At 62.4% G+C, this 22,921-nt stretch overlaps 1 protein-coding gene across 14 annotated transcripts in view; it reads left to right on the top strand.

Annotated features, from left to right (window-relative positions):
* ADGRB1 (adhesion G protein-coupled receptor B1) overlaps positions 1-18,448 on the top strand; it is a 97,121-nt gene extending 78,673 nt beyond the window's left edge. For 3 of the 14 annotated variants that reach the window (XM_055117043.3, XM_055117040.2, XM_057303100.2), the window contains 8 exons: positions 72-157; positions 6,755-6,926; positions 10,453-10,548; positions 12,820-12,859; positions 15,385-16,091; positions 16,864-16,899; positions 17,062-17,169; positions 17,661-18,448. In XM_055117043.3, coding sequence (XP_054973018.2) covers positions 72-157; positions 6,755-6,926; positions 10,453-10,548; positions 12,820-12,859; positions 15,385-16,091; positions 16,864-16,899; positions 17,062-17,169; positions 17,661-17,858 — 1,443 coding nt within the window. In that variant the 3' untranslated portion in view covers positions 17,859-18,448. Of the gene's footprint in view, positions 1-71; positions 158-6,754; positions 6,927-10,452; positions 10,549-12,819; positions 12,875-15,384; positions 16,092-16,863; positions 16,900-17,034; positions 17,170-17,657 lie in introns of all 14 variants that reach the window. The other 11 variants (XM_034966742.3, XM_055117033.2, XM_055117036.2 and 8 more) reach the window with 10 other exon arrangements.
* The last annotated feature ends 4,473 nt before the right edge of the window (positions 18,449-22,921 follow it).

Consider the following 22,921-nt stretch of genomic DNA (forward strand, 5'->3'; position numbering starts at 1 on the left):
TCTGGCCAGTGTCAGCCCCTGAGCCTACGGCGGCCCCCACCCCCACACCCCCATCACTCTCTGCCCGGCAGGTGAACATGGTCATTGGGATCCTGGTGTTCAACAAGCTCGTGTCCAAAGACGGCATCACGGACAAGAAGCTGAAGGAGCGGGCAGGGTAGGACCGGGGCTACACGGCTCCTTGCCCGCCCGGAGTGCAAGACCCAGAGCCCACCCAGCCCCGGGGGATGGAGAACGCTCCATGCCCAATCTGAGACTGCAGGTCCAGGGACCCCGGAGCGGGTGGGAAACGGAGGCACTGAGTACAGAGGCCCCTTAGGCTCAGCCAGCCCCTGCCTCTCACCGTGCCTCAGTTTCTCCATCTGACCTGGACAGGGTGGGCCCCATAAAGTCCTCAGAAGCTGTGAGACTGATTGTGCAGGGATACCCCGCCTCTGCCCAGCTTGCAGGGTGGCAGCAGGGTGCCCCCAAGGCTGGGTGCTGGGGGTCCCTGGCCCCCCACTCCCCTACCACAAGGCTTGCTCCATGGCCAGGGGGAGGATGTCGCCTGTCCGTGCAGGGACTCCCTGTCTTTGTGGGACCTTCATCATGGGGAGGATGGTGCAGAGGACAGGTGGAGCTGATGTTCCTCCCTCCGGGGAACCCAAGCCCAGGGAGTGCTCTCAGCACAGCAGCTGGACAGGGCGCGGGAGCAAGACAGAGGCGCTTGGGATGTGTGGCTGCACCCACCTTTGAGGGACAGGGCCCTGGGCACAGAGGGGAAGCTGCGGGGCGTGGGGAGCTGACTAGGGCGGACAAGCCCCTCTTTGTCCTCCTGCCCCTAACCTCTGCCTGCTGCTCTGTGTCATCCAGCCCTGGCTGGTGTCTGCGTGGGCCCCTCCCCTCCGTGCCAGTCTTGCTTGGATGCTTGGTGTCTCTCTGTCTCTCTCTCTGTTCCTGTCTCTCTCTTCCTGGCTCCTCCTGCTGTCCCCAGTGAACAGACGCTTTCAGGAAGCCTTCCCCTTGGGTGCCTGTGGGTTCTGGTCCTGGTTAGGAACCAGCCGAGCTGGTGTCTGATGCTGAGTGCGTGCCGTGGCCCTGGGGTCTGTCACTCTGGGTGGGAGTCGCGGTGCTTTGTCTCCTGGCCTGGGAAATGGAGGCTGGAACAGGCCTCTCTAAGGCCTTGCCCTACCTGTCCCCGGAACACCCTGTCCCACACTGCTCCCAAGACAGTGGTCACACTCAGAAGAGGTCCCCAGGGCTACACATCCGGGGTCTGAGCATGGCAGACTGCCTACCTGGTCGTAAAAGCAGCAGTGATCTCAGGGGCTCACCCAGGGTGGATGTTTTGTTTGCTGCTTAGAATAACCATTGTGGCAGATTCTATGGTTATAGTCCCATCTTACAGCTGAGAAATGGAGGTTTAGGGAGGTTGAGTGGCTGGTGGAGCTGAGCTTCCAGGCCAGGTGGGCACACACTAGAACTAAGCCCAGGCGGCCTGCACTCTGCCCACCTCGCCCTGTGTGTGCCACGGGGGCCAGCTGCGTTAGGTGCACACAGCCCAGGAGCGCACCCAGACTCGCCTGTGTGGCCGTGTAGGTCTCGCCGCCCACGTAGACGGGATGGAGGTTGGGGTGGAGGGGCACCCAGTACACCGGTCTATGTGTGCACGCACACCCACACGCATGGGCACACACACGTGGGCATACACATGCCACGAGGACCTGCATGAGGTCCCTGCCCAGGTCAGCTCCCTCGCAGACACACGGAAAGGGGACTGGAAGGCGCAGTGGCCTCCCTCTGGGAATTTTGCCGCTTTGTGCAGACGGAGGCAGGGTCCACCCTCAGCTGAGCACAGGGACCCCTCACTACCTTCCCCCCATGCCTGCCACGTGCAGCCCTCAGCCCTGCCCACCACAGCGCCCACGCCCCAGGCCTGAGTTCGTGAGGTGGCTGAGAGCCCCCAGGACCATCCCTGTTGGGGCCCAGGCTGGACTCCTGAGTGGCTGGTTTTGCACTTTGGCCCCGCCCCTCCTGCCTGGTTTCCGAGAGCAGAGCGCTTGCTTTCGTTTCAGCCTTTTAATTTCACTTGCAGTCAGCCGCCCCCGCACCCCCTCGGGCGCGCCCTCAAGTGTGCCGAGTGTGGAGTCCTCTCTGCCGCCGATGCCACCTCCGACGCCACCAGTAACGCCATGTTAGTGCCTCCGCTGCCACCTCCCTCCTAGGCCCACCCTTGGGGCTCTGCGCTCTGAGTCACCTTCTGTTTGTTTTATGTTTATCTTTCATTTCTTCCTTTTCTGCCGTCCACTCTGGGTTTCTAGGCCACTCCCGTCCCCCCGATCCACTGCCCTCAGCTCCTCCTTCCATCCTCCCCACAGGCCTGCTCTAGGCCTGGCAGCACAAGGCACTGCGGGTGCAGGGCGTGGGGCCTGGCCTGGGCACAGGCGGAGTGCAGCTGTGGGCTGCGCTGCGGTAGGGAAAGAGCGGTGGTCAGTCCTGTCCCTCTGGGGCCCGAGTGTGTGCCAGGCTGCAAGCTGTGGTTTCTTGCTTCTGGAGTTGAACCTCCACCCCCACCCCTGGTGCTGCTGGCACGGAGCCCAGGATGGCTGATGCCTGGGCAGGGGTCTGCACCCATGACACCCCCGCAGCTCTGTGGTGGGGCAAGGAGACTGGCCCTGGCCTGCCTGATGGGAAGCCTCCCTCCCTGTGAGTGCACGTGAGCACACGTGAGAGCATGGCTAGGTGTGTGCATGTGTGTGAGTGTGCATGCATGCCACTGGGGGTGTGTGGGTATGCATGTCACCAGGTGTGTGTGTATGAGTGTGCATATGTGAGTGTACATGAGTGTGCATTCGTGTGAGAGCATGACCAGGTGTGTGCAGATGTGTTTGTGTGTGTGCCCATGTGAGAGTACTTGCTTTTGTTTCAGGCTTTTAATTTCGCTTGTAGCCAACCACCCCCGTACCCCCTTGGGTGTGCTCTCAAGTGTACTGAGTGTGGAGTTCTCTGCCGCCAGTGCCACCTCTGATGCCACAAGTGTGCAAGTGTGTGTGTACATGTGTAAGAATGTGCCTTGATGTGTGCAAGCATGCATCTGTGTGTGAGTGCAACCCACTGTGCATATGTGTGAGCGTGCATGTATGTGAGTGCAACCCAGTGTGCATACGTGTGAGCATGTATCTGTATATGCGTGTGTGAGTGTGCATCTGTGTGTGTACCTGTGAGCGTGCATCTGTGTGTACCTGTGAGCATGCATCTATGTGTGTGAGTGCAACCCAGTGTGCATATGTGTGAGTGTGCATCTATGTGTGCAGACGTGTGAGGATGCATCTGTGTACCTGAGTGTGCATCTGTGTGAGTGCAACCTGGTGTGTATACATGTGAACGTGTATCTGTGTGTGGATGTGTGAGCATGCATCTGTGTGTGTACCTCTGAGCGTGCATCTGTGTGAGTGCAACCCAGTGTGCATACGTGCAAGCGTGCATCTGTGTGTGTGAGCACAACCTGCTGTGCGTATGTAAGCATGCATCTCTGTGAGTGCAACCTGGTGTATATACATGTGAGTGTGCATCTGTGTGTGAGTGCAACCTGATATTTTGTGTTAGTGTGTGTGTATAAGTGTGAGTGTGTATATAATTGGGCATGTGCCTGTGTGTGCGTGTGTATGAGCGTGTGAGCATTGTGTATGTGGGAATGTGTTTATAGGTGAGTGTGTGAATGCATGTGTGTGTGTGTGTACACATGTGTGCCTGAGAGCAGGAGGCAGCCAGGGCCAAGGGAACAGGGAAGGAAGGGTTCAGGGTCAGGGGCTGATCTGCTGACCTTGGGCAGCCTTAGCATCTGTGCATAGGGCAGGGCGGTATGGCCTCAGGTGGGTGGGGCCAGTTGGGCTTTCCAGCCTGAGGGGTCATTTTATCCGTGCCCTGCCTCCCTCAACCCAAGGTGAGGGTGGTACGCCCAGGTGCATACCCCTGTACCCTCCTGCTTTGCTCCCTGAGCCAGGCACTAGGGGTCCAGGGTTTTAGGAGCCGTGGGAGAAGGGCTCTCGGCCCTGGCACTGTGCAGATGCGAGTGGGGCGAGGCTAGCCAGGGTGGGAGGAGCAAGCCCGGAGCTGGGGCAGCGTCCACACTGGCCTGCCAGGCCCCGGGAAGTTCAGGTTCTTTGGGGCTAGTGTTGCCCTTTCTTTGTCTCAACACCAGGGATGTGGCAGGGGCTGTGGGATCCACCCCATCTCATTCCATCAGAGAGAAGTGGGGGCCAGAAGGATGTTCCCTTTGAAGTCACTCAGAACCTCTCCCCGCACCCCGGGCACCTGCCTCTCCAGACCGGAGCAGGTGCGGTGCAGCTGGGCACTCCTGGCCTCCCCTTCAGCAGCTCCTGGACCTTTCTGCTTCCTTCCCACCGCTCTCTGCAGAAATGTTTCCCAGCCGCAGAGGCTGAGCTGCTGTGTGGGAGTAATTTACAGGTCCCCAGGCCCCAGGCCACCTGCCAGCCGCAGCAGATCGGGCTGTAAATGTCAGGCCTGGAGACCCAGCTGCACCACTGTATCCCCTGACGGGCAGCAGCAGGGGTGACTGACAGCAGGCAAAGAAGTCTCCATGGGGAGGGAAGCCCTGCACCTCCTCCCTTAGGACTTGGGTGAGGAGAGGAGTCCAGGGTCCCGGCTCAAAGAATACCAGCTTTGGAAGGGAGAAGAGAGATTCTCCAGCTTATCGCCATGGGAAAACCGAGGCCCCAGCCGAGGGGTCCTGCTCTGTGTCAGTGAGTGTTTCCTTGGCTCTGCGAATATTGATGGAGGGCCTCCTCATCACAGGCCCTGTGCCAAGTGCAGGGACACAGCAGTGAGTGACAGCCAGGGCCCTGTCCGCTGCTGCAGCCTGGAGGGAGCAGCACGGTCATGGGCAAGGGAGGCCTCTCCGGACACCTGAGTTCCCAGGCGTGGGGTGCACAGGGAGCAGGGGCAGGCTCTCCAGGGCCAGGGGAAGGGCCAAGGAGGTTGGTGGCCTCTGGTACACTCCAAAGTTGTACAGGGAAGAAGGAGTCCCATGAGGCTGTTAGAGCCCATCCTATGTCCAAGAGCAGGAGGGGCGGGTGCGTGGCCAGGGCCACCGTACCCTGAGACCCGGGAGGCACTGGCCATGCAGGACCAGGCCCTCTGTCCTGGTGCTGCTCTGGGCTCTGGGCCTGCACGTGTCCTAGCCATGGGTATGTGGTCATGCCTGAGGCTGGGGCCAGACAGATCACTGCCGGACAGCATCACTGAAGAAAAGCAGACCAAGGCCTGGGGTAGAGGGCCGGGTGGAGGAGAGGAGGAAGAGAGTCCAGGAGGCAGGCATGGCTGGCTGTGCCTGCTGAGAGGTCCTGAGAGATGACGACACAGATATCCCTTGGGGGCTGGGCCCTGCACAGGTGTCCTGCACTAGGGGTGGGAGCAGCATTGGTGACCAAGCCACACTATAGAGGGCTGAGGAGCAGAGCGTGTGGTTTTGGAGGCCCTTGTCCTGGCAGACTCCAGGTCATTCCAGCGTCTCTCCTGCCAGCCCTGGTGTGCCAGCTCCTGCCTGGCATTCTGACCGCACACCTGTGCCCCCTACTCCCTATTCAGTCCTCCTGCCCCAGCTCCCCCTGTGTAGGAGGAGGGGAGGAGGGAAGCTGGCGCCAGCACCCATTCCGGGTGGTGATGACAGTCCTGCGGGCTGTGGGGCCCCCTGCGGGCAGGCACAGGGCCACCTCCCGAGCACTCACCACAGCCGGGGTCCTGCTGGCCTCTGTCTGTGTTCCACAGCCCCGGGAAGCAGGTTGGTGTCCCCACTGTGAGCAGGAGAGCACAGGCTCAGAGGCCACGCGCGGAACCCAGTGGGTGGATGTGGGGAGGGGCCCAGGCCTTCACTGCTCCCAACGAGGCTGGGCTGCAGGGGCGAGGGCTGCTGTGAGGCCTCCTGGGAGGGGGTGGCACTGAGCGGCAGAGGCAGCAGGAAGGGTCTACAGGCAGGTGGCCGCTGGGGCTCAGGAGGCATGGGCGGAGCTGGCCCACGAAGAGGAGGAGGCGACTGTCAGTCTGTGTGTTGCCGTCTGTCTCTGTCTCTCCTCTGCTCCTCCCCTGCTGGCCTTGGCCGTCTGTCTGTCCTCATCTCATTCCCTCTAAGCTTCTCTCTCTCCAGGTCTCTGAATTCTGGGCTCCACCCTCCCCTCCCGACCATGGCCATCTTGCTCTGCCCTTCAGGGCCTGGACCCCTCGCCTGGGGCCTGTGGGCTCTCTGAGGGTCCTGGACCAGGGGATCCTCCTTGGCCCACCCCACACCAGACAGCCCATCCCTCTCCAGCCTGTCTCCCTTCCCCTGTCACCTCCTAGACTGTCAGGAACCTGGATCTTCCCAAAGAGCCCTTCCCCCTTGCCCAGCTTCTCAGGACCTCCCTCCTGAGTCCTTGGGTCCACTCAGAGACCTTGGGCTTGGGGAGGGGGTGCTGGGACCTCAGTGTTGACAGTGGGCTCCTCCCCAGCCTGGGGCAAGGGCTTGAGAGGGGAGGGGCAGAGTGTGGGACAGGATTGGGGGAGTCCTGGGGAGGAGAGAGGGTGCAGACGCAGCCTGGGCAGTGGTGGACCCCTAGGGAGACTCACCCCAGAGAGGAAGGGCTGCTTGGCCCAGGCCCCCAGAGACAGAGACGGGGACTTAGGGCTGGGTCCCCACCGAGGCCTGGAGATGCAGGGTTCAGGGCAGTGTGTCCCTGGGGGCAGGGGCAGGGGCGGCAGCGCTGACGCCCTCCATCCCCAGGGCCTCCCTGTGGAGCTCCTGCGTGGTGCTGCCGCTGCTGGCGCTGACCTGGATGTCGGCTGTGCTCGCCGTCACCGACCGCCGCTCCGCCCTCTTCCAGATCCTCTTCGCTGTCTTCGACTCGCTGGAGGGCTTCGTCATCGTCATGGTGCACTGTATCCTCCGTAGAGAGGTGGGTGAGGCAGCCTCTGTCGGGCCGGGCTCCTGCGGGGTCCTGGGGCTGCCGAGTGGCCTCCTCCTTCCCCGAGGACCTCGGCAGGGAGATTGTGGGTAGGCGCAGCATCCATGACCCTGACACATCTGCAGGCCTCGGTGGTCCACAGAGCGGGGCCTGCAGGTGAGTGTGTCCACCCCACTCTCCCTGGGAGCGGCCCAGGCAGTGCAGCACCTTCCCAAGGATGCCCTGCGCCCGCACTGGCTTGGGGGCATGGGGGACGAAGGCACATGGGGCCCCCATCCTCAAGGGGCCTACAGGAGTGAGGAAGCTGGCAGCAGAAGTAGACAGCTTCCAGGGCAATAGAGACTCCGGCTTCCGGCGTTTTCTGGATCTTTCCAGAAGGTGTCACTAGAAGGTTTTCACCAAACTACATCCCAACTACCGCCTGGCTGGTGGCCACGATTGGGATGCTCTTGCGGAGGCTGGAATGTGGGAAAGCATGCATGTCGACCTGGGTGGCGTAGGACACCTGCTTCCAGATCAGCGCCAGGAGGGCGGAAGGCCCAGGAGCGGGGCGGCCACCTCCCCCTTCCTGGGTCCCCCTGGAGAGACGGCAGAGGGGCTGTTGAAAAGCACACAGGTTCCCGAGGGTGAAGAATACAGGAGAAGCCGACAGCAGGGGAGCCGGTAGGCGGGGAAGCAGGATGAGAGGTGCGGTCCCAGCTAACTGGAGACAGCCCAGGCTTCGGCCAGCTGCAAGGAGCCAGACGGTGTCAGGAGTGGGGCCCGCCCCCTCCCCAGGATCTCTGGCTGCCACAGGAAGGTCAGGCGTGGGAGGCCTGGTTTTCCGGCCTTAGGTGGCGATTTCCATCCCAGCCTGGAAGGGCAGGGCTGCCCTCTTGGCCTCCACGGCCTGGGCTTCACTCTCTGGGCAGAGTGAACAGAGGGGCTCTGGCCTGGGGCAGCCGGCACAGCTGAAGATGGGGATGCCGCCTGGAAACAAGTCAGGGAAGTGGATGTGCTGAGCCTGGGTCACGTGTCAGCGCAGGCCTCCCAGACCCAGACCTCTGCGGGGAGGTGTGAACGCCCCTCTCAAGGCAATCTGACTTCGAGGAAAGACAGGAGGAGGAAGAGCCGGAGTTCTGATGTCCAGCAGCGAAACGGCTCTTGTACCAGTCAACCACCAGCCGGGCAGTGCTCCACACTTACATCCCAGCAGCTCCTGATGAGGACAGCAGAGCTCCTGTTGGAGTTGCAACCCAACCAGACAAGCAGGAAAACAGCGTGGGGACAGAGGCAGCCCAGGAAGGAGAAACCTCAGTGGCCCCTTCTTATCCTCACCTGGGAGAAGCCGCTCACCCTGGTGCGCGCCACATGGGCCAGGCCCTGGTCCCAGCAATGAACTCGTGTTAGTGAATCTCATGACAGCTTCTAAAGCAGGTGCCACCTGCTCCGTTCCACAGACAGGACAGCTCCAGGGAGCTCGTCACAGGAGCTCATCACCATGGCTGGGATTTCAGGCCAGGCGGTTCTTCTCTGAGGCCACACTCCTGGCCCCCAGTGCCTGGCTTCTGTGAAACAAGAACAGTAGCCTATGAAAAAGGAACAAAAAGAGCCTTGTGGAAATTAAAAACAGAGAGCAGCTCAAAGCTCAGTAGAAGGAAAATGGAGGCAAAATATCTCACAAAATAGAAAAGACGGAAATTGGAGAGATTTCTCAAACAATTAGGCAAATCCCCAAGGACCAACTGACCGGTGACGGGAGCTGCAAAGGAGACAGCGGAGAGGAGGGGCTCCAGGGAGGCAGAGCCCAGGGCCAGCTGGAGCAGAGGACTGGCACTGGGGGTCTCAGATGTGCAAGAAGCCTCATGGTTGGCAAATGGGGTCAGGGAAGGAGGGGACCCAGCATGCTCCTATGGTGGGCGGGGACAGAGGACACCAGGGCCAGACTTCCCCGAAGCCCCCAGTGAGCTCCCAGCCCCTGCATGTGGGCTCCATGCTGCAGGGCCTTCAAGGTCCTGCCCAGAGATGGCTTCCGCCTGGGCCTGGTAGCAAGGGGCCTTGCCTACCCAGGTCCTCAGCCTCGGGGGTGGTGGCCAGGGCTGCAGAGCATGCTGAGGAGGCTGGGCCAGGTGGAGGCCATGCCGGGCAGCCCAGCCAGCCCTGTGGCCTGGGACACTCCTGCAGGTGGGCAAGTCAGTCCCTCGTCTGCCCATGAGGCTGGGGCCTCCTGGGCTGAGGCTGGCTCGGGTGTTCCCGGAGAGGGTACCAGAGGGACTTGGGGAGCCCCAGCTCCTCTGCTCGCCCACAGAGAGCACTTCCCTACCTGCCTGTGGGACCGGGCACACGGTAGGTGCCCAGTAGGCATTTGCGGGGCAGGTCCATGAGGGAGAGGATGGCAGGAAGGCACACCTGCTGTGGCGGCCTGGAGTCCTTAGCTGGTGTCCGGGGGTCAGAGGCCACTGAGACCCTGGTTTCCAGGCCTGGCCCTGCCTCTGACCAGCTGTGTGGCCACAGACAATTCTCTCGCCCGCTTTGGGCCTCGGTCCCCATCTGCCTGATGAGAGGGGTGGGCTGGGTGTGCTCAGCCCCCCAGCAGCATGAAGCAGAGCACTAGGTGAGGGAACGGGGCCACAGGTCTGTGGTTGAGTGGGTGGGTAGGTAGGAGGGTGCTTGGAAGCCAGGAGCCCCAGCTTGCCCTCTTTCTGCCTCTGCCAACTTCTGTTTGGATGCCTCCTCCAGGAAGCCCTCTGTGCTTTCATGCCCCCCACCACCCCCAAGGATTCCCTTTATACACTGTTACCACCAGAGTGTCAGCGTGCTGCCCAGAGCAGCCCGCAGGAGGTGGCTGCCGGCCCCACGGGAGGGACAGTTGGCATTCGTAGATGATGTCTCCTGGATATCCAGTCTTTACCTCCTTGGGAGTTCCCTGTCCATAAGCTCTGCTGGCCGCTGGTCTTCCCCTGTAGCCCCTCCTACAGAGTCTGCTGCCGTCCTCACCACTGTCCCCCCTGAAGAGTGGGTGGCTGTGAAGGGTGAAATCCCCCTTGACAGAGTGCTGTTCCCAGTGGGGTGGCTCTGGGGAGGGGCCGGGCTCAGGCACCCTGGCATAGCACCCCACACTCCCAGGGCAGTGAGGGCCAGGCTTTCCACTGGCTCAGAGGAGGCAATGACGTTGAAGCTGCTGGAGATGCAGGCCAGGTCCAGGGACATCTTCGGCCCGCTGCAGGTCAGGGCAGGTTCTCGCAGGCAGACTCTGGCCCGAGGGCCTGCAGCAGCTCTCGGTGGCTGGGAGCTTGGTAGAGAGAATCTTAGACAGGAGAGGGGTAGGCTGTTCCCCTCCTGGGGTCTCTTTTCCCCTTCTCCACCCAGTGGGTCATGACTCAGCAGACCAGAGGTGGCCCTGTGGGGAGGCCTCCTGCTGACCAGCCCTGCCCTTCCCCGAGACGCCCGCCCCACCACAGGTGCTGCTCATCTGATCTGGCGCTAGCGCAGGGTGGGGACGTGGCTGCCACTGAGGTACTCGGCTCTCCCTCCCCAGGTCCAGGACGCTGTGAAATGCCGTGTGGTTGACCGGCAGGAGGAGGGCAACGGGGACTCAGGGGGCTCCTTCCAGAACGGCCACGCCCAGCTCATGGTAGGACTCAGGGCCCGGGGACTCAGGCTGCCCCACCTGCCTCGTACCCCTGCCGAGTGCCTCCAGGCCCTCACCGTGCCCCAAGCTCCCCTAGGCCCCAGCAGCCCTGCTGAGAGGAGCTCTGAACCCAGTGTGCAGTTGGGGAAACTGAGGCTCGCCAAGTGGAACCCCTGGTCCGGGGTTTCCAGCTGGGAAGGCCTGAGCTGATGAGTTTGGAGGTCTCAGCGGAGGCTGGCATCCACCCCACACTCACCCCCGCTGGCAGCAGTGCCCATCTGGCTGGACACCACCCTCTGAGCATCCCAGCCCTCAACTCAAGGTCCTCATCCTTACACCTCCCAGGCCCACCCTCAGTGCCCTCCATCCCCACCCAGGAAAGTCCTGCTCAGCTGCCACCTAGGGGTCCAGCCTAGCCTGCCCATCCCCTGCCCCTACCCCGCATATTCCCACCTGCTGCCTCCCTGGCGCTCCCTGGGTGCTGCCCAGTCCTCAGCCCCTGCAGGGTGACCCTCCCGTGTGGCCCTTGGCCATCCTGCCTTCACCCTCTCTGGGCTCTCTGCCCTCCCCCTGCCCATCTTGGTGTCCTCAGCCGTGTGTTCTGCACCCCCCGCCCCTGCCTGTGCCTGCGCCTGTCCTCTTTACAGCACAGCGTTCCCACGACACGCACAGGCCCTGGGAGGGCGGCCTGAGTGGCGGTTCCTATGTAACGGCCCCCAACAGCCCCCTGTGGAGCCTCAACTCTTCACACCTTTGACCTCAGCATCTTCCTCCTGCAGCCCTGTGCCCCTGGGGCTCAGCCAGGACCCACCACGGTCACCAAGTCTGCTCCCACCCACACCCGTCACTAGACCTCCTGCTTCTGCACCCAGGGGCTGGCACACAGGGTGGAGCCAGGCCCCCTTCTCCACCCTCTAGGCCTCAGGACAGCATCCACGCCCTGGCCTGGTCCTGTGCAGAACCCGCAGCTGTGCTGGTCTTGCTCCTGCCCCTGTGTCCTTCACACAAGCTTCCACCCCAGTTGTTGCCCACCCTGCGCACTCCCGTGGGTCCCCTCCTCCAGGGAGCCCTCCTTGACTCTTGCCCCATGGTGCCACCTTTCTGGGCTCAGGCCACGCCCCTGGTGAACTCTGCACGGCTGGCGCGCGGGAGGTGCTCCCTGGGTCCCGGGGTGCCCAGCCACCTCACGGTGGTTGTGAAGCTCACAGGCAGGGCCTCAGCAGATGGCATGTCCAGCCCCGGGTGAGGGTGAGGTCCTTCAGTGAGAGACGGCCACTTCGGTTCTTGGGTGACGTCCAGGCAGGCCCCTCACGGCTCCATGCCTCAGTGTCTCCATCAGCCAGGGAGCAGGTGTCCACCAGTGGCTAGCTTGTCATTTTGGGACACAGCTTCCCCCTCCTCCAGCGTTTCTCCTGGCCTGACCTCTGATCCCAGGGGGAAGATTTTGTTGTCTCCAGCCAACCCAACCCCTGCATTTGCAGGGAAGAAACCTCCAGGTTTTCAGTGAAGGGTGGGCCTGTCCCCTGGAGCCCCAGGGTCCCTGGAGAAGGACAGCCCCAGGCTTGGGCAGGTCCTGAGCTCCCTGAGGGCGGGTCTGGGCCGCCCACTCCTGCCTCCCCAGCTGACTGTCAGCTTGGTGTGGCTGCCTGAGGGTGGTGGGTGCCGGCCTTGGCCCAACATCCCCCCCCCACCACCTCTCCCTCCCCAGACCCTGGATGGAGCCCCCTTGGAGGGATGTGGGGGACCAAGGGGGAGAGTTCTGGTGCCGCAGGCCCAGAGCCATTCCTGAGGCCTCGGGGGAGAGATGAGACCAGAGGAAGCAGGAGGTCATCAGCTCCCAGATGCCTTGGAGAGAGCACACATGTGTGCCTCACAGTCTCACACGCACCTCAGAAACACACACACAGCCACATACAGAAATACACACGCATGTACGTGTACAAAACACTCAGATGCATTCTCTCACGTTTACAAACACCTGAATCCACACGCAAACACAGGGACACAAATTCACCCACTTATACACAGACATATCCACAAACACGCACGCATACTCACACTCACACACGCATCCACCCAGAGACACAAATGCCCACCACACAGGCAGGTGCATGGGGAGGCATGGTCGCCCACGTGGGGCACTGGGCTGTGGACATGGACAGGGGTTCCTCGGGGCAGCAGGAGCACCGTGGCCCTCCCGAGCGGTCTGTGCACGCGTGCACACACCCCTGCTCCCAGAGGCGCTCACCCTGCCCTGTTGTCTCTGTCCTACAGACCGACTTCGAGAAGGACGTGGATCTGGCCTGTAGATCAGGTGAGCGCCCGACAGGTGAGAGGACAGTGCCAGCCCGGCCCCCTGCACGGCCCCACTCCACGCCTCCGCCTGTGCCTCCCCCACATCACCCATCCCTGTCCATTCCTGCTGCCCCCACCCACACCCAGCCACACCGTCAGGCCCACCCGGACCCAGGGGACCTGCCCTGGGGGCCCAGCCTTCCACCCCCGCCCACTTCCTGAGGCCGAAGGAGGGTCCATGGGGCATGATCAGAAGCTTCCAGAACACTGCCCTGGCACTCCTGCTGGGCAGGTGCCTGTGGAGCCCCTGGCTGCGTCCCCTGCCCACCTGACATCTCTTCCTCTGTCGTGGCCCCAGCGAGGAGCACAGCCCCACCCTAGTGCCGCTCCCCCCACCTGCCTCCTGCCCACCGCCCTCTAGCACCTGTGTTCTGTGCCACCTTCATTTCCTCATTGCCAGTCCCAGCAGGGGCAGAAGTGAGTGGGGCTTTCAGGCTAGGGGGACAACGGGGAGCAAGAGGAAGGCGGGGAGAAGGACCCACCATGGAGCCCCCGGCCAGTGCTGAGCTTCCTGGAACCAAGTGCAAAAAACGAACGACTGCCCAATAAAGGAAGCTCCGCCGCCCATCCCCAAGCATCAGACTGCGAGGGTCTGTTTCTGTCCCCACCACTGTTCTGTGAACCAGGTCCTGAGGCAGTGACAGGCAGTGGCTTTCTGAGCTGTGGAGAGGCCAATGGACCATGCTCCCTCTGGTCATTTAGATATTTGAAGAGCACCTTCTCTAGAGACAGCCCTGGCAGAGGAGCTGGGACAGCCCCAGGTGGGGAGTGTGTGCTGGTGCCAGTTGGGCCCCAGGAGGGCTTCCTGGAGGAAGTGACTTCAGGGCTGGGCTGAATGGGAGCTGGACAAAAAGCACCTTCTGCCCCCTTGGGGTCTCCTGTGAACCAGTACCACAGCCTCTCAGAGGGGTGACCCTAGGACTTGGGGCCTCAGGTGGCTTGGGTGTATGTGGGCCTCTCTGAGCCCCTGATTCCCTTTCATTCATGCGCTGGCTACAGCGCCTGGTGGATCCACATGCAGCTGGTGGATGCGCCATGAGCAGCTGGTGCTGAGCGCCTGGGAGCTTCCTCAGAGCAGGAGGGTGGGCGGGGTGCCAGCGAGGGGCCTGGGCCTGGGGGGAGCTTGGCTTTTATTGTGCCCCAAGGTGGGTACATGCGAGGGAGGCACATAGACCCCTCACGTGCCAGGCGCTCGTTCTGCCTTGTGGGGAGCAAAGTGTGAGGTGTGTGGGAGGTCGGGAGCCCCAGGGTCTGTGCGGGGTGGGGCGGCCTTGGGGACGTGCGTCCCGAGAGTGCTGTGGCTGTCTGGGTGGGGCATGTGGGTCTGACGGGGAGGATGACGGGTCACTCTTGGGTAGGGACGAGGGGAGGGGCGGGGCTGAAAATGGGCACAGGGTGTTGCTGTCCAGAGGGTGGAGGAGAGGACCAGGCCGGGAGCATGGCCTGCTGAGCTCTGAGGGGGACGGGGAAGCCTGTGTTCGGGAGAGAGTGACCCCTGGCTAGGCAGCTCGGGGGGCATTGGTGACCCTGGGGCCCGTGTGCCTGGCAAGGTGGCTGAAGGGAGCAGCTGGTGAACACAGGCACCCAGGGCTGGCTTGGCGTGGTGGGTAACCATCCGCCAGCCTGCACGGGGCAGGACACAGGGGGCAGGCCAGGCTTCCCAGGAAGGGCCCTGGGGTCTGGATCTTTGGAGACTGGGTCTTGGAGAAAGGAGGGGTGTGGAGGGTGGGCACCCCTCTGTCAGGGGCAGGCGGCTGGGTCAGAGTCAGCTTGGGGCTCTCCGCCAGCCAGTAGGGGCTAGATTCATTGGCAGGAAGTCGGGGGCAAACTGGAGCCCCACTCAGAGGTCAAGGCGGCTGGGCCCCTTGCAACTGACCAGAGACAGAGTCAGAGGTGTCTGGGTATGGGGACCTCTCTCCAGGGACCAGGCGGCCCTCAGGGCAGAGCGGGGAGGCTTGCAGGCCCCAGGGGCAGCGATGCAGGAAGGGCTGTGACAGAGGGCCAGGGCCTCGTGGCTGCACTCAGCACCACTGGGCTCCCGCACACTGCCCCCCACCCACACAAGGGCCAGGGCCGTGGGCGTCAGGAGCATTGGAGGGCTGGCTGGGCTCTGCCACCAGAACAGACCGTTCTGCCTGTGTCCCTGTGCTTCCGGGAGTCAAGGCCGCCCTCGCCTGCTCTTCTCAGTGCTGGGGAGGGCAGTGTGTGGGTGACAGCCATTTGTCTTCTTGGGGCCAGTGGAGAGGGCAACCCTGTGTGGCAGCCTCATCTGAGGACACAGGAACCCTAGGGGCCGTAGTGCCAGGCTTGGGTAGGGTGGTACCTGCAGTCGGCCCTCCGATCAGTATCCAGCAGGACCTGGCCGGGGTCTCCCAGGAGGTGGCGGCCTCGCAGGGCAGACTGGGCCCCTCTCCTGCTGGGGACCGTCCTACACCATCCTCACCCCCACACCTGTCCCCGCTGTCTCCCCCGCGGCCCCTGCAGTGCTGAACAAGGACATCGCGGCCTGCCGCACTGCCACCATCACGGGCACACTGAAGCGGCCGTCTCTGCCCGAGGAGGAGAAGCTGAAGCTGGCCCATGCCAAGGGGCCGCCCACCAATTTCAACAGCCTGCCGGCCAACGTGTCCAAGCTGCACCTGCACGGCTCACCCCGCTACCCTGGCGGGCCCCTGCCCGACTTCCCCAACCACTCACTGACCCTCAAGAGGGACAAGGCACCCAAGTCCTCCTTCGTCGGTGACGGGGACATCTTCAAGAAGCTGGACTCGGAGCTGAGCCGGGCCCAGGAGAAGGCTCTGGACACGAGCTACGTGATTCTGCCCACGGCCACGGCCACGCTGCGGCCCAAGCCCAAGGAGGAGCCCAAGTACAGCATCCACATTGACCAGATGCCGCAGACCCGCCTCATCCACCTCAGCACGGCCCCCGAGGCCAGCCTCCCCGCCCGCAGCCCGCCCTCCCGCCAGCCCCCCAGCGGCGGGCCCCCCGAGGCACCCCCTGCCCAGCCCCCACCGCCTCCGCCCCCACCGCCACCACCTCCCCAGCAGCCCCTGCCCCCACCGCCCAATCTGGAGCCAGCACCCCCCAGCCTGGGGGATCCCGGGGAGCCTGCCGCCCATCCGGGACCCAGCACGGGGCCCAGCACCAAGAACGAGAATGTCGCCACCTTGTCTGTGAGCTCCCTGGAGGTGAGGGGGGCAGGGGTGGGCCACACCCCAGCCAGCGAGGGCAGGGCTGCAGCAGCTGGGTCACCCCTGCAGCAGCTGGGTCACCCCTGCTGGGTGGGACCCCCACGCCGTCAGCGGGGCGGGCTGGCTCTGCCTCCTAGCTACACCCCCCACCCCTGGCCCTGCTGGGTGTGCTGAGTATGTCTGACGTGTGGTCCCCACCCTAGGCTTGGCAGGGTGGTCTCACCCCATTTCAAAGGGGCTCAGGGACCCACAGTCTGGACCCACAGAGCAGGACCTGCACCTCGCACAGTCGCTAGTCCAGCCCTTGGGGCAGCCTGGCAGCACATACCTGCCTAGGTCAGCCTGGATCCTGCAGCTGACCCGGCCTCAGTCAGCCTGTAGGATGTGGTCTTTGGGGGAGCCCGTCCCCACAGGATATGCTCCCACCACCTGGCTCCTGGCCTCTGGTGATGCTGCCCTGTGTCCCTGAGTTCTCTGTCGGGGGACCCAGCCATGTGGCCCCAAGTTCAGGTCTCCTTGATCCTGGGGAGTGTGTCCCGGGCAGGCGAGCCGGACACCCCAGCCCAGCCTTGGTGCTGCTCGCTGGCACCCAGCGCATAGCTGGAGGAGCTGCCTCAGTGTGCCCCCAGGCATGTCCCCTGGGTCTGGCCTGGTCCCTGAAGGCAGGCATGGGGCGAGTGAGTCCCTGATGCCCTCAGTCTGAGGCAGGGAGAGGCGTGGACTTGTCAGGGACCCTTGGCGAATGTTCGCAAACCCCTTCTCCCTGCAGCGGCGGAAGTCGCGGTATGCAGAACTGGACTTTGAGGTGAGTTCTGGTGTCCCCCACCACCAGACACTTAGGGCCAGATGTGCTCTGGGCTCCCACACGGCCAGGCAGCTCCCCGGCAGCCAGGGGACGGGCGGGGCAGGCAGGATGGGCCATGCCCTCCTCCTGGCCCAGGACTCACTGCCCAGACCCCGCCTGCAGAAGATCATGCACACCCGGAAGCGGCACCAAGACATGTTCCAGGACCTGAACCGGAAGCTGCAGCACGCAGCGGAGAAGGACAAGGAGGTGCTGGGGCCGGACAGCAAGGTCTGGAGGGCAGGGAGGGGCGGGGTGGGGAGAGCCCTTAGGTCAGGCCGCTGTCTCCCTTCTTCCCTGGATTTGCGCACTTCATTCATTCATTCATTCATTCATTCATTCGCCCATCCCTGAGGGCTGGCCTGACCCTGCCATGCCAGACTCTGGAGGCCATGGCCATACTGGGAGCTGAGCGGTCACGAGCCTGCTCCTGGGGCCAGGGGTCTGGATTGGGGTGGAGCCGATCCAGGGCAGGGTCCCCACAGCCTGACCCGACCGTGGGGTTCGCAACCTCTGCCAAGGCTGGGGAGAGGATCTGTGCCTGCCGCTGCCCAGCTCTGTTCTGGGCTCTTGTCCTGAAAGCCTCATCCTGTCCCCTGTCCCCTGTCCCCCACCTCCCGTCCCTTCCTCACTGATTCGTGTCTGCCTCCTCCCCGCTACTCCTCCGGCTCATGGCTCTCCCTCCGGGCCCCACCCCTCCTGCACCACGGGCCACCCAGCAGCCGGAAAAGCAGCAGACGCCCAACAAGAGGCCCTGGGAGAGCCTCCGGAAAGCCCACGGGACGCCCACGTGGGTGAAGAAGGAGCTGGAGCCGCTGCAGCCGTCGCCGCTGGAGCTTCGCAGCGTGGAGTGGGAGAGGTCGGGCGCCACGATCCCGCTGGTGGGCCAGGACATCATCGACCTCCAGACCGAGGTCTGAGCGGGTGGGCGGCGGCCACGCACTGGGCCATGGAGGAGGGATGCTGCTCCGCCCGCTCCTGCCGCAGACGGGCACAGACACGCTCGCGGGCGGCGGGCCAGGCCCGCACCCCGGCCTCAGGGCGCTCAGACGGCGGCCAGGCACAGGGCCCGCAGTGCTGGGACCAGAGCCAGATGCAGGACAGGAGGCGGCCCGGCCAGCGGGCACAGGGCACCAGAGGCTGAAGGTGCCTCAGACTCTGCCCTCCTTGGGCCGAGGCCCAGCGGGCAGATGGGCGGACGGCTGTGGACCGTGGACAGGCCCAGCGTGGCCAGCGTCCCAGGGTACCCGCCTGAGCTCCTGCTGCGGAGGAGCTGCCTGCTTGGCCCGGCCGGCCTGGCACCGTTTTTTAAACACCCCCATCCCTCGGGAAGCAGCCAGCTCCCCACACCTTCCAGGGCCCTAGGCCCCTCCTAGACCCAGGTGGAGAGCACAGCCCTCCGACCCTCGTGGCCCCCAGGGGCAGGACTGAGTCCCCTCCAGGAAGAAGCAGGGGGGAATCTATTTTTTCTCTCCTTTTCTTTTCTTCAATAAAAAGAATTAAAAACCCATCTCTCTGTGTGGCCTCCCTCTGTGCGGCCCGGGGCCCTGACCCAGCCCTGGCTGCTGGGGTGAAGTCCTCTGCCTGGCCTTGGTGTCCCCGCATCCCTGGGCCAGGAGGACTGTGGAGGCCAGGTGGGCCCTGCAGCTCCTGCTTTGCCCTGGGCCTGGACGTCTGGGCCTTGGACTCCCAGGCCAGCGGTCACGTGGCTCCCAAGGCGTCCCCTCTCCCTGGGGCTCTGGGAACATTCAGGGAACCCCAAGTGCTGGTGCCCTTGGCTCCCCCCGACCCTTCTCAGTACATGAGCTTCACACAGCTCTTAGGCCCCTTGGTGGGGACACATTTCACTCCCCTTGTTCCTTGAGTCATTTTCAGGAGGGACAGCATGAACACACCAATTCTTTAAAACAGTCTGACACAGTGGAAATGCATGTGGGGGCAGGGACTCCAGGGGAGGGAGGAAGCCTCCCTCTCAGTGCTCCCACCTCCTTCCCGCCCACCTGGGGCTCTGCCCTCCTCTGCTCCTGCCTCTGCCCTGGGGCAGGCACAGTTCTGGGTCCCCTCTTCATTGCTGGGGCACTTCCTGTCTCCAGGCCTCGGCCCCATCTGTCCGGGGAGGCATGGGGAGCATATGTGAACACCCCTAGGCTGTCCCCCACCGGCCCAGAAGGAGGACCCTCCTTCCCCACACCCTCCTCCCACCCCAGGAGCTTTGAGATGCACGTCCTGCCTCCCTCTGTGTCTCCAGCAGGGGGCAGCCTGACCCCCCGAAGGGAGCCTAGTTGGGGGAAGCCACAAGGCTGGCAGGGACAATAGCGGGGAAGGAGGGGCCCCCCTCCGACTGTGCGCTGCACCCTGCAGGGCCCCAGGACCGGGAGAAAATGCTGCACAGAGCCTGGGCCTGGAGAGCAATGCGCGCCAAGGTGCAGAGGCGGCTACAGCCTAGCACCCCCTCGCCCCTACAGCCTCAACTGTGCCCTGTCACTCCTGACCCCAGAGTCCTCACCAGCAGACAGGGTGGGACGGGGAAGGTGCTTGGAGGGTGCAGTGACCACAGTGACCATGGGTGATCACAGATGGTCACGTGTGGCCATGACTGACTGCATTGAGTGGGTGGACGTTAAGCAGATGACCGGGAACGGGGTGGTGTGTCTGCAGTAGCCCAGAGGAGATGGTGCAAAGTCACCAGGTTCCAGCAGTTGAGAAGCACAGTCCCTGAGCTGTGGATCTGAGCACCCCAGAAAACCAGAATGTTTTGACGAGATTGGACAACAAAACCTGATGGAAACCGAGTCACACTACATATCTAAAGCTCCTTTGAACTGCTGCACGCACACACACATATGTTCTGCAGCAGGGATGCTGATGCACTTTACTATGCCCCTCCCAGGATACTAAGTGAAATATCACACACATCACACCTTCTTTCTTAACCCGGACAGATCCCACTTGGCACCAGGGTTTCAGATGAGAGGCTGTGGACTGTGGTCCCTTCCTCATCCTAAGTTACGGAAAGAACCTGGGAGGCCCCTGGGAAGCAGGTGGAGAAAGCGCTGAGCACCCAGCTCCTCCCCTGCAGAAGGCAGCACAGAGCCTGGGGCAGGTTCTGGAGGTGGGGCTTCCACTCAGGTCACCCCGTCCTTGTGGAGTGGCCAGAACAAGTTCTTGGCCAGCTCCCTGACCTCCTGGCCCCATGTTCACACCCAGTAACAGGAGAAGCTGCAACAAAACAAAACAACAAATAACAAGAAAGGACCCAAGCCACACAACCCTGCATGCGAAGGAAGCAACTCAGGTCAGCATGAGCCGCTGGGGTCAGACACACAGAGTGACCAGGGGCAGGAGCAACTCAGGACAGTGTGAGCCGCTGGGGTCAGACACACAGAGTGACCAGGGGCAGGGCTCAGTGTGTGGCCAGGGTCAGGGCTCACAGTGTGACCAGGTCAGGGATTAGCCTGTGACCAGAATAAGGGTTCAGCCTGTGGCCGGAATCAGGGCTCAGAGTGGCCAAGGTCAGGGCTCAACGTGTGATCAGGGGCAGGGCTCAGTGTCCCCATGGTGAAGACTAAGTCTCAGCCAGAGTCCCGTTTCTCCTTCACTGTGGTCCACCCCTTCCCAGAAGGCCATGTCTGTGCCAGGAGAGGCTATATCCCATGTCCTGCCCGACCCCAATGTTCACAGCTGTTCAATATTCTGTGACCTCTCACGATGACGCATCACAGAAATTGCTCTCTTCCCCCTGTCTCTCAGAGCAGGAAGCTGGCCAGGGATCATCCCAGGAGATTCATCAACCCTTGAGCCCTGCTTGCGTCTGCCCCAGGCACCTTCTTATGGTGAGCCCCGTGCTGGGCAGTGCTTTGGGCCAGAGGCCACGGAGATGGTCCAAGCTGGAACAGGCGCCTCTTCCCAAACTTCTGCTGCTTTCCCTCTGCTTCATCCAGCTGCTCGGAGTGATGGGCTCTTGACACTGAGCAAGGCAGGGACCATGATTCTGTCTGTAGGGGAGTACACGCAGACTCCGGGTGGCTGGTGTCCCACAGGCTTCGAGAGCGAGGCTGTACCCGCAACCCAGCTCCCCCACCTTGAATTCCCTGACCCTCCCCACAATGGGTTGCTTTCCTGTGGACACCAGTGTCATGTCCATCTGCCACTGCCTCCACCCGAAGCTACTTCTTTCCTGTGGAGTCCAGGGCTGAACAGTTTGCCAGAAAGATCTTCAGGGGCCTTGTGTTTACTCTATTGTCTTGGCTTCCTTGTATAAGTGCCACTCTCCTCAGCAACTTGTCACTGGTGAAGCTGAGACCACCTCCTCTGACACCCTCCATCTGTCACCATCAGCGGCACCTGCCCTAGGGAGAACTGCAGGGCTGAGAATGGTGGAGGCACTGTGATTGGCAGGAGCACTGTGGGGGCCAAAGGTGGTGGTGACAGTTTTGTGGACAGATCTGGGGCTGCAGATATTGGTGGTTGTGATGATGATGATGATAATGATGGTGACAGTAGTGCTGATGGTGATAATGGTGGTGATGGTTGCGACGGTGATAGTGGTAATGATGGTGATGATGGTGATGGTGATGATGGTGATAGTGGTAATGATGGTGATGATGGTGATGATGGTGGTGATAATGATGATGATGGTGGTGATGGTGATGGTGCTGGAGAGTGATTTTGGGTGCTGGTGATGCCCAAGACAGCAGCCACCACAGTATCTGTTGTAATGATGGTGCTTATAGGCTTGGAAATTATTATCTTGCCAGCTTACTCTGTTCCTCACTCATAAACTGGGAGCGTCTGGAGGATGGATGGGTGGATAGATGGAAGGATGGATGGGTGGAAGGGTGGATGGGTGGATAGATGGATAGATGGATGGATGAATGGATGGATGAATGGGGGATGGATGGATAGTGATGAATGGATGGATAGATGGACATGTGGATGGATGAATGGGTGGATGAGTGGATGGGTGGATGAGTGGGTGGATGGATGGGGGATGGATGGATGGTAGATGGATGGATGGTGGATGGATGAATGGTGGACGGATGGATGGTGGATGGATGGGGGATGGATGGGTAGATGGAAGAAAGGATACATAAGGACAATGACTAGAGTCTCTGAGTCACCTGGAGGTGGAGCAGACAGGAGTGGCAGCCACCCAGGCGCTGTGCGTCTCGTCAGCACCCACACTCCTGAGATGTGGAGGAAGCTCCTTCGCACCTAACTCCTATCTGCTCATTCCCCTTCCTGTCGCCGACACAAACAATGCCAGAAGGGGAAGGAAGCCTAAGAAGGTTTCCCCACCCCCTGCACCAAGTGGCTTTGTCTCTAGGCAGGCCAGAGGCTCTTTCTGGCAAGGCCCTTCACAACCACCTCTCTCACCCCACTTCCCTGGCCCCAATCCAGCAGTAATAGAGCTTGCTGTCAGGAAGTCTTTCCGTGAGTCAAACCTGCATGCCTTAGGCTGCAACGTGAGGGCCCCTGTTCCCCTCAGCAGACTCTGCTCTTCGGTTCTCCCTCTTCCCCTTCTCCATCCTGACTGACCACCCCCCCACCGACCACCACCACTGTCTGGGCTGCATCACGACCATTTAGTGGGGCCATCCCCTAACCTCTCTTGGTCTCATTCAGCATGAAGGCCTGACCCTCCCGCTGGGCCCACCCACCTCCCCAGGCCCTGCTTCCCAGAGGGCTCAACTCCAGAGGAGCAATTGCATAGTGTGTGTCCTACTCCAGAATTTGTTCCAAAACCTTCCATTAGCCAGGAGTTCCCTTTTCAGCCCTGCTGCCCTGACCCCCAGCTCCCTATGATCTGTCCTGAGACTGGGAGTAGGGGAGGCATCTGCGTGGGGGTCCATGGCCTGGAGAGGCCTCAGCCTGGAGCGGGAGTGCAGGACCTGGAGAGGCCTCGGCCTGGAGGGGGAGTGCAGGGCCTGGAGAGGCCTCAGCCTGGAGGGGGAGTGCAGGGCCTGGAGGGGGAGGGCAGGGC

Source organism: Pan paniscus, chromosome 7 (assembly GCF_029289425.2).
Source record: "Pan paniscus chromosome 7, NHGRI_mPanPan1-v2.0_pri, whole genome shotgun sequence".
NCBI lineage: Eukaryota > Metazoa > Chordata > Mammalia > Primates > Hominidae > Pan > Pan paniscus.